Raw genomic sequence first — 10,945 nt, forward strand, 5'->3', positions numbered from 1 at the left:
GAGACGGATCCGGGCAGCAGCTAGTGCAGTGGGCGGAACAGAGATCAGCTTTTCCCAGGAGGTGTGGTTGCTCACTGCCAGGGAGCCTAGAAGTCACTAGACTCAGGGCCTCTGTCTTCTCTGTCTCCTGCCCAGTTTCCCTCACACCTCTGTTCACCTGGGGGATGAATGAAAGAATCTGTACAGTCTCAGAAACTTCTCACACTGGTGGCAGGACCCGTGTCAGGCTCTCCTCCCCTCCGGGAAATGTACTTTGCCCAGGACTTCCCTGGTGGTCCATTGGTGAAGAATCTGCCTTCCAAGGCAGGGATGTGGGTTCCAACCTTGGTCAGTGAACTAAGATCCCACAAACTGTGGGGCAACTAAGCCCCTGAGCTGAAACCAAAGACAGGCCTGAGTGCCACAACAAAGACCCAGTGCAGACGAAAAAAAGAAAAAGAACATCCTTTCCACTTCCTGTTTCTGGAGCTGCACAATGGGCTCCATCTCTTCCTACAAATCACTATGAAGACAGTCCATCCTCGAAGAAATGTACATCCCTGGCCAAATTCTGTTTTCACATTTCTTGAGAAGTTTGGGAAACCAGTACCCATGTTTCTAGTCCCTGGCTTTTCACTGACATCTCCAGAGCAGGCAGACACTCTTAGGTTTGCTTGTCAGAGGCAGAATCGGAGCACAGGACCAAAACGACCGTGTGACAGTGGAAGAACTGGCACGTGAACAGCGAGCAGGCGGCTTGGCATCTCAGGTCAACGATCCAAGAGCGGCGGCTGCCAGTGTTTCCTATTTATTTATCTTTTCTAGGCTCATTATCTGTTTCTTGTTCTCACATTCAGAAGATGTTTGCCTCGCACAACTTTAAAAACCCAGAAACAGTCCACCAAATGTATACCTCCAGTACAACTTGGGGGTTCATTAGATTAATTGATTAATAGTGGTTAATATATGCTTTTAAATCCTTTTATTAAAAGGGCCACCTAAGCCCCGAGTACCATTATAATCAGGCCTAATGAGGTCAGTGGTTTATAGAGAGGGCTTTAAAGCATATATAAAGCTCCTCCCAGATCGGAGGTGCAGGATGAAGGTGAGAGAGGCGGGCAAGTATGCATGCTGGTGTTTAAAAGCTCCTCCACAGCACAAGAGCTGCACTGAAGGCAGTGGATCGAAGCCAGGAGGACGGAAATTTGCTAACGGATTTTCGAACTTAAACCAACCTATGTTATAGGACCAAGGCCACCACTGTGTAAAGTCCTGACAGGTTGCTGCTGAGTTCAGAAGACCTTCTCAAAGAGAGACGAGAGATTTTTCTCTGCAAAGTCCCAAACCAGGTTAGTCCTAGCTGTATTTTGTTTTTTAATTGGAGTTTTATTGCTTTACAATGTTGTGCTAGTCTCTGCTGTACAATGAAGTGTATCAGCTATAAGTATCCATATATCCCCTCCCTATTAAGCCTCCCTCCCCAACTACCCCCACCCCATCCCACTCCTGTAGGTCACAGAGCGCCAGTGAGCTCCCCGTTCTATATAGCAGGTTTCCACTAGCTCTCTGTGTTACACATGGCAGTGTATATATGTCAATCCTAATCTCCCAATACAGCCAGTACGGAAAACAGTTTGGAGTCCTAGCCTTGTTATATCTTGTAAGACACATAAGTTGCTTTTTGAATGAAACCAAGAATAGAGCCCATGGAGGAAGAAATGGGGCACCACAAACCTCTTCTGAGTCATGATCTCAAAGGTTCCTCTTATCAAAAGTGGTTTCTTTTGATTTTCTCAGGAGACTAGTACAAGAATAGGAACAAAACTGTGGTGTGACCTTGTTTGGAGATGGATGGGAGTGTGTGTGTAGGTAACATATGTAAGTAGTTGTTTATAGACTCCTGTGATGATCGAGAGGGGTGGAATAGGAGGGTGGGAAGGAGGCTGAAGAGCGAGGGGATATATGTATATCTATGCAGATGGCGACTGTAGTCATGAAATTAAAAGACGCTTGCTCCTTGGAAGGAAAGCTATGACAAACCTAGACAGCATATTAAAAAGTGGAGACATCACTTTGCCGACAAATGTCCACCTAGTCAAGGCTATGGTTTTTCCAGTGGTCATGTATGGATGTGAGAGTTGGACTATAAAGAAAGCTGAGCGCTGAAGAATTGGTGCTATTGAACTGTGGTGTTGGAGAAGACTCTTGAGATTCTCTTGGATTGCATGGAGATCCAACCAGTCTATCCTAAAAGAATCTGTCCTGAATATTCATGGGAAGGACTGATGCTGAAGCTGAAACTCCAATACTTTGGCCACCTGATGTGAAGAGCTGACTCATTTGAAAAGACCCTGATGCTGGGAAAGATTGAAGGTGGGAGGAGAAGGGGACGACAGAGGATGAGATGGTTGGATGGCATCACCGACTTAATGGACATGAGTTTGAGTAAGCTCCAGGAGTTGGTGATGGACAGGGAGGCCTGGCATGCTGCAGTCCATGGGGTCGCGAAGAGTCGGACATGACCGATGACTGATTTGGGCTTTCTTGGTGCTCCGAGGTAAAGAACCTGCCTACCAAACAAAGCAGGAGAAGTAGGTTAGATCCCTGAGCTGGGAAGAGCCCTTGGAAGAGGAAATGGCAACCTGCTCTAGTATTCTTGCCTGGGAAATCCCACAGACAGAGGAGCCTGGCGGGGCTGCAATCCATGGGGCTGTAAGAGTTGGACGTGTCTTAGCGAATAAACAGCAACATGGTTGATTCAGGTCCGTTCAGTTGCTCAGTCGTGTCTGACTCTTTGCGACCCCGTGGACTGTAGCCTACCAGGCTTCTCCGTCCATGGGATTCTCCAGGCAAGAATACTGGAGTGGGTTACCATTTCCTTCTCCAGGGGATCTTCCCGACCCAGGGATCGAACCCGGGTCTCCTGCATTGGAGGCAGACGCTTTAACCTCTGAGCCACCAGGGAAGCCCCACACTGTATAGCAAAAACCAAAACAACATTGTAAAGCAATTATACCCCAATTTAAAAATAAATTAAAAAAAGATGTTCATGGGCTCATGTCAGTATCAAATCTGGTTAAAATGAGTTGGAAGTTGGTGCTTAGGGTAAAGAGTGATCCAATGAACTGAGTCCATGAGAATAATATCTTGGAAACAAAAAAAGGGCAGTGAATTGAAAAGAAACTTTTTTAAGAAAATCAAAACTAGTTTCTTTAGGAAACTTTCAAGTTTTAAAATTAACCAGTTTCTCTTTTGAACCACCACAGGTGCTGTAGGATACGAGTCACCACCTATCATGCTATCTTTTGCCCTGTTTGGGGGCCTTTTTGTCCTCATTGGTAAGTCCTTGATTGACATTTAGCATTGTTTGCAAGGTGTCCACAAAAACATCTAGCCCCATCCAGCCCGGACATAAATCAGAAATGGCAGTGATTATATGTCATGGGGTTGGGGGTGGGCTCTCCTGACAGGCCCAGCCATGAATCAGCTGCTTATTTCTATAATTAAGAGTTCTCTTGCCAAGCAAGTGGAGGTGTTATCAGTGGGAAATTATGGAACAGTGCTTTGTGAGGCAAGACATATGAAGAGAAAACTGTCAATTCCAGACAGTAAATAAGAGTTATATGAGTAAATAGAAAAAAATTCTAGTCTGGGAGGAGTTTAGAAGAAAGAGTTCGCATTCAGTCAGTATGATGCAACCAAAAAGACATTTGGGGAGACACATGACAGTGGAAGTGCTTCCCAGGTGGCACTAGTGGTAAAGAACCCGCCTGCCGATGCAGGAGACGAGAGAGATGCAGGTTCAATCCCTGGGTCGGGAAGATCCTCTGGAGGAGGACATGGCAGTCCACTCCAGCACTCTTGCCTGGAGAATCCTATGGATAAAGGACCCTGGCGGGCTACAGCCCATAGGGTTGCAAAGAGGCTGACATAACTTAAATGACTTAGCATGCACGCATAGTTTTTCTTTTTCATTCTTTAGAATGTCTTTTTCTCTATTTGATGTAATTTATTATAGAAATATTCATAAGATCAAAATAGACTTCAAGAGCGGAGTGGGGAGGTCAGTTAAGAGGCTGAACATTAAATCAGACCAGCCACAATGCTGGTTTTGGCTATGGTGTTAGCAGATGTGATGAGAAGTGGTCAGATTCTGGATGTTTATTTTCTGTCTACACCCTCACTCTCAAACCCCATGCTTCAATTTTTTAAAATTTATTTATTTTAATTGGAGGCCAATTACTTTACAACCCATGCTTCAATTTTACATGTGATCTGTGTCGTGGGACTCTGTCTATTCATTCACTCATATGTATTTCACACACACCCTGTAGGCACGAACACTGTAAAACACCAAGGGCCAAGAGGGGAGTCAAGGTGATGCTCCTGCTATCTGCCTCACATGGGAATCCACACAGCTTAAAGAAATGTAAGGGCTTTGCTGGTTTATACTGCTTCTATAATCTAGATAGGCTTTCTCAGCATTCCGAGTTTACTTTATAGTTTCACTCTCTGCCCTTTTGGTTCATTTTTTAATTCCTTTTTTGCCTGTTTGTAGATGGGAGAGAGAAGATTATGCCTGCATTTTTTATTTGTTTTGATGAGTTTTGCTTTTTAAAAATCACATACTTGTGAAGAGTTAATCTTTAGAGTTGCTTTGCTTTCCTTTGAAGATAAATATTACCTAACCTATCTGCCTACCAATGCAGGAGATGTGGGTTCGATCCCTGGGTTGGAAAGATCCCCTGGAAAAGGAAATGGCAATCTGCTCCAGTATTCTTGCTGGGGAAATCCCATTGACAGAGGAGCCTGGGGGGCTACAGTGCATGGGATCACAAAAGAGCCAGACATGATTTAGTGACTAAACATTTGCAAGGAAGAGTTCCACTGATTTTGTGCCTAATTCTAAGAAAGTCTCTAGAATTTATACTGTCTAGTTAATCAGAACTAGATCTATGGGAAAAGGGTAAAATCCACCTCTCTAGTGAAAAACACCATTCACAACACTAAATGAAACACAGGTTTTTACAGCAAATGTTTTAACAAATACAATTTCTTACAACAAAAATTTGTGGCCTTAAGGCACAATACAGCCATCCTAAAAACGACTAGAAGAAACTTTTCAACTTATAGACAAGCTTCTTATCTCCTTCAGTAAATAGAAACTCACTTCATAATAACAAAATAAAAAGTAAGAATAGATTTAACTTAAATTTCATGGTAAGTTAAATTTTATTTCCAATTTTCTTAATTAGACTTAGATAGAAACTCAACTTCACAGCAAAATGATATCAAATTACTATTTTAAGTGAATGATACCCGTCTTTCTTTAAGCGAATGATACTCCTCTTTCTTATCTTCCTAAACAAAAGCCATTATGAATTCAGATGTTTACATTTTCAGAAGCACTTGTGTTAGAGGTGTCTTAAAATGTTTCTCCAAGTTTTTACTTGAAACTCTATTGGCAGTTTTCATTCTGATGAAAATTGCAGCAAATGTTTTTGAGACCTATAAGAACTGATTGTCATAATACTTTGGACAACGTTTAGAATTAAGGGTAGTATTCAATTTTTTTAAGGTTGGACTAGAGTGGGAAGAGGGAATCTTCTGTTCTGTCTAGTGAGCCATTCTGGGGTCTTGGAGAGGGGTTTGGGAGGATTAAGCCTATGACTTTGCCATTGGTTTGGTAACACTCATAAGAGCAACTCGAGCAGTATTTCCGTGCAGGTTTCATGTGAATTATCATTCTGCCCTACAGGCACTTCTAGGGGCTCACGCTCCTTCACTCACACAATGAGTCCTCGCCTGCACTTCCGCCTGTACCACGGCTGCTACGGCGACATCATGACCATGGAGGCTCCTGGTGTCCCATGTGACAACACCAGGCTGACTGCCTGTGGTGAGTATGAGGCCATGCAAGTGTCTGGCTAGCCTCCTTTCATCATTTTCAGATTCTTTCTTAGGAAGTAGCTTAATTTTGAGAAGTTCATTTTTATTGCTGCGTTATCAAAATTAAAAACTAGAGGAAAACAGAATCCTGACCCGTCTAACAAACTTCTTTTGTTTTCCCTTCATCCTTTCCCAACCTGATCCAGATGTGTTTACATTTACATATTAAAATGTCAAACTCTGGCCTTGTTTTTCCATTTGTTGTTGGGTTTGCTTCATGTTACAACATGAGCATCTTAGGCAAGGTTCTCTGTATGCCCTCTCTTGGTCTTCTGTTCCAAAGACTTCTTCACGTCGTCTCAGTATTAGCATGTCAGAGTTTGAAGCAACTGCAAGGTCAGTCTAATCCTACCTTCCCAATTTACAGATCAGACAACTGAGGCTTAGCAAGGAGGAGGGACTTCCCAAGGTTCCGGGGCTAGGTAGTAGCAGAGCCAGACTCAGACTTAGGCTGGCTGACTTCATGTCCAAGACTTCCCCTCTTGCACCAAATGTGGCAGAAAACAGAAGAACGATAAAGAAAGTGAAAGTGGTATCCATCTGGGGCAATGGACCTTTATGGGTTTATGCAATCAGAAATCAAAAATGTTCTAAAATGGTTGTCCCAAGCCTGAGGGGCTACAGTCAGGAGCTGTGGCTAACTTATTAAACTGAAAAAGAGTTCTCTTATGAAGTCAAGGACACCATTTATTTTCTGTTGACACAGGCATCCGTGGTTCTGAGATGTTTGCTGAGATGGATTTGAAGGCCTTACAGTCTTACCAAATTCTGATCAAAGAAATTGGACTGCGGCACTGCGTGGACCCTGCTCTCATTGCAGCCATCATCTCTAGAGAAAGTCACGGTGGAACTGTCCTGCTGGATGGCTGGGACCACACAGGACTTAAATTTGGCCTGATGCAGGTACTCAACCAAAAGCTTTCCATCAGCCCCACTCCATCCTTCCTGATAGATTATTTGCATTTATCCTAGGCTTTAAAACACTGGTACTTGCATGGTTTCTGCTGGTAACTCTGTAACATGTCAAGATATACCAGTTATTTGATATCTTTTTTAAAAAGTATCTTCCGGGTTTTATAACTACAATTTTCAATGAATACTATGCAATGCACTTAAATTGAGAAAACCTTATAAAAAAGGCACTATTACCAGTATCCACTTGAGGTTCATGAAATAGTAAATTTCATCCATGTATATCAAAAACATTATAATGAAGTCCTTCTTGAACCAAATTGTTCATTAGGCCATTTGGAGGAAGGGGACCCAAATTTTCAGAATATTTGTTTCCAGGCTTTTATTACAGTATTTATTTTAAAATTCATGTTTAATTATTTTTTGGCTGTGTCACACAGCTTATAGAATCTTTGTTCCCTGATCAGGAATTGAACCTGGGCCCCAGAAGCGAAGTCACCAAATCCCAACCACTGGACCACCAGGGAATTCCACTAGGCTTTATTTTGAATGGTCTGAGAAACCCAGACTTCCAGTCTCCCCAGTTAGGAAAAAGATATTTTTGACTGCAAATATCTAGACTTTGGGTGCTCATTATTTGTTTTAAAACAAATTTTTCCTTTATTTATTTGTTAATATTTGAGTGCTTAACTAAAACTATGCCACACCCAGTTCTCCCAAATCTTAGTTTTTCAGACTCTCTTTCCTGTGAAAGAAAGGACATTTAGAATTGATTCTGTGGAAATAGAGAAAAGGAGCAAGACGGTGCCCATGACCTTGAACATAAGGAGTAGAAATCAGGATAGCAGAAACGTGTTGCTCCATTCAGATGCTGACATTCTTATCTGAATTTTCTAGCTTGATAAAAAAATTCATCGTCCTGTTGGTACCTGGAATAGCAAAGAACACCTTTTGCAGGCTGTTGGGATTCTCACAGACAGAATTAAGGCAATCCAGAAAAAATTCCCCAGCTGGAGTGTGGCTCAACACCTCAAAGGTAGGCCAGATGTGTAGTGCTTTGTTTAGAAGAGCGGTAAGTGAGAGCCCTGAAGGCCAGGTGTGCCCTGGGTGTTCCTGGGCCTGTGCCCACCAGGGCAGCACTGGACCTGGGAGGAGCCTGAACGCTCTCTGAAACACTGAACTCCCTGGAGTGGTCTTCTTTTCTGCTTCCATTCCCCTTCTGCCAGACGTTGGGGTTCCTTTTACATCTCTCCTTGGTTCTCCTTTTTTAAAAAAACATTTATTTATTTATGGCTGTGCTGGGTCTTCGTTGCTGCATGCAGGATTTTCTCTAGTTGTGGCAAGTGGAGGCTTCTAGTTGCTGGCACAGGCTTCTCACTGTGGAGGCGTGGTGGCATGGGCTCTAGACATGCGGGCTCCAGAAGTTGCAGCTCAGTAGTGGCGGCTCGGGAGCTCCAGAGCAAAGACTCAGTAGTTGTGGTTCACAGGCTTAGTTGCCCCCATGGCATGTGGGATCTTCCAGGACCAGGGATCAAACCCATGTCCCCTGGCTTGGCAGGGGATTTTTAACCACTGGACCACTAGGGAAGTCTTCTCATTGGTCCTTGAGCCATTGAGTGATGGCCCTGAGAGTTAGTGTGATCATTTAAAAGAATATGTTTGCCTTTCTCTGATGGGTTTTTTTCCCCCTGGTGCAAGAAACTGTTGCCCACTTTCTGAATTGTTGGAATGAATGTTCACCCTGTGAGCATCCTCAGTGACAGCAGGGCTTTAAGTACCATAATGTGTCCAGGGAAAGATGCCTTCTAGGCTGATCACAGATCACCTCAGGTTCAGCATCTCACAGACTGAATTAACTCACTTTGCCTGCTTGCTCAGTCGTACCTGACTCTTTTCAACCCCACGGACTGAAGCCCACCAGGCTCCTCTGTCCATGCGCTTTCCCAGGCAAGAAGACTGGAGAGGATTGCCATTTCCTTCTCTAGGGAATCTTCCCAATCCAGGGATCCCATATCTCTTGTGTCTCCTGCATTGGAAGGTGGGTTCTTTACCAGCTGAGCCACTGGGAAGTGAATTAACTCACTAGCTTCCCATTATACACTTGCTTTTTCTTCTGTATTTTCTGTTTCTGTGGAAGGCACCATAATATACCCAGTCATCCTGGCCAGAACAACCAGATTGCTTTCTGAGGTTCCCTGGTTCTTTCTCCTTTTACATCCAACCACACCTCCTACGGACCCATCATACGCAGTACCTCTCTGCTTCCACACTTTACAGCCTGATTTTTGAATAAACAGTTTCTATATTCTATTTCAGCGTCCTAGGAGGTAGGGATCAGGACCAGGGGTCTTTTTCTCTAAACATCCAAGTAGAGCACGGTTATGTTAAACACATGAGTAACTATTGAAGCTTAACCTTCTAGGGTATATGACACTCTCAGGCACACTGCACACATACCCCGACAAAGAAATGAGCATGTCTTGGGCATCAGTGTGCAGTGTGCAAGTCAGTGTGGCACCCATCCTGGTGCACAGTAGTTGCTTAAAAACATTTATCGAATGAATGAGTGAATAAATGAGTTCCTGAATGACTGACACAACGTTACAAGTATTCTGAGTGAAGATTGGTAAAGAAATGAGAAGCAAATCTGACTTTTGTGGCAAGAAAACAAAAGCCTCTAGAAAAAGAGAGACAGAAGGAAAGCAATCTGGAATTTTCTCAGTGACTCTTGAGAAAGTAGATTCTCTCAGGAGGGGAGGAAGGGGGAAAGAAGATCTGGGACTGTGCTTTTGGAGATTTGCTCATAGCTTACTTCTGTTGAAAGTTAACTTTTCAACCTGAACCTCTGGTTTCATTTCAGGTGGTCTCTCAGCCTTCAAGTCAGGAACTGAAGCCATTGCCACCTGCGCAGACATACAGGCTGACTATGTCAATGATGTTTTAGCCCGAGCTAAGTTCTTTAAGAAACACGGCTTCTAGCCAAAGCTCCATGGGTGGGCAAGGTTGGTAGGTGCTCATATGGCCCCTCTTTGAGGATTTTATAAGGTTGTGTTGTACACAATGCTGGCAAAGGAATGGTTTCACTTAAGACAAAAAATTCATTTCCTACTCTTCTTCATGCAAATAAGCATAAAAAAAGGAAAATCCATCCAGTTCACATTATGGTTCCTGTGAGATATATATAGATATATGCATAATTACCGTGCAGTAAAAGTGAATATCACAGTAAGTGATGTATTCTTACCATATTCTTAGGAATAAGTCTACCTATTCCAGCAGGGCCTCATTTTAGCCCACGATTTTTCTTTTCCTGACTACACCACACGGCATGTGGGATCTTAGTTCCCTGACCAGGGATCGAACCTGTGCCCCCTGCAGTAGAAGCACAGAGTCTTAACCACTGGACCACCAGGAAGTCCTAGCTCATGATTTCAATGCCCACCTACTCCCTGTCTTACCAGAATTACTAATAAGAAGACAGCCTGACCTGAGCCTTGGACCTCCTCCCAGCATCTGCTCAAGCCCCTAGAGCTTTGCTTGTGAGGGATGCCTGACTCATAAGCCAACCTGGGAGATGGTGGAGAAACCGTCGAATTCCCACAGTGGAATTCGAGCTCCCTGGGCACCTGAGAGCCAACCTCGGCGAAGCTAATCCTCCTCAAGGACTGCATCCCTCAGGCCCATTTCTGCCTCCTATGTCTTCTTCCTCTTCTTTGATGAAGATCCGGGGACTGGCTTTTCTTCTTCCCTTTTTTGTCAGTAGTTGCTGCCACATGCTCTTTCAAGGGGTCCATTCTCCACAAAATGTGGCTGAAGATAAGCATATTGGGCCTGAATTTGTTATGGTTCCTTCAGTCAGTTCAGTTCAGTTCAGTCGCTCAGTCGTGTCCGACTCTTTGTGACCCCATGAATCACAGCACGGCAGGCCTCCCCGTCCATCACCAACCCCCAGAGTTCACTCAAACTCATGTCCATCGAGTCGGTGATGCCATCCCCTTCTCCTCCCGCCCTCAATCCCTCCCAGCATCAGAGTCTTTTCCAGTGAGTCAACTCTTCGCATGAAGTGGCCAAAGTATTGCAGTTTCAGCTTTAGCATCAGTCCTTC

General features: G+C 43.9%; 1 protein-coding gene and 1 non-coding gene across 2 annotated transcripts; one reads left to right on the forward strand and one right to left on the reverse strand.

The window, feature by feature from the left end:
• Nucleotides 1-3,274: 3,274 nt before the first annotated feature.
• Nucleotides 3,275-9,819, forward strand: LYG2 (lysozyme g2). The gene is made up of 5 exons (XM_055400504.2): nt 3,275-3,317; nt 5,738-5,878; nt 6,635-6,831; nt 7,738-7,876; nt 9,701-9,819. The coding sequence occupies exons 1-5, from the start codon at nt 3,275-3,277 to the stop codon at nt 9,817-9,819; spliced, it is 639 nt and encodes a 212-aa protein (XP_055256479.2).
• Nucleotides 9,820-10,182: 363 nt separating this feature from the next.
• On the reverse strand, nt 10,183-10,255 carry TRNAR-UCU (transfer RNA arginine (anticodon UCU)). Its single transcript has one exon. It is a non-coding gene; the product is annotated as a tRNA-Arg (tRNA).
• Between the last annotated feature and the right edge of the window lie 690 nt (nt 10,256-10,945).

The sequence above is a fragment of the Moschus berezovskii genome, chromosome 11 (genome assembly GCF_049115385.1).
Source record: "Moschus berezovskii isolate FMDL1 chromosome 11, NW_MosBer_1.0, whole genome shotgun sequence".
NCBI classification, from domain to species: domain Eukaryota; kingdom Metazoa; phylum Chordata; class Mammalia; order Artiodactyla; family Moschidae; genus Moschus; species Moschus berezovskii.

Bases quoted from the DNA above. Each gene is read 5' to 3' on its own strand.
- LYG2 (XM_055400504.2), top strand. From the start codon at position 3,275: ATGCTATCTTTTGCCCTGTTTGGGGGCCTTTTTGTCCTCATTG. The intron at 3,318-5,737 runs GTAAGTCCTTGA...TCTGCCCTACAG, and splicing joins GGGCCTTTTTGTCCTCATTG to GCACTTCTAGGGGCTCACGC. The intron at 7,877-9,700 runs GTAGGCCAGATG...GTTTCATTTCAG, and splicing joins TGTGGCTCAACACCTCAAAG to GTGGTCTCTCAGCCTTCAAG.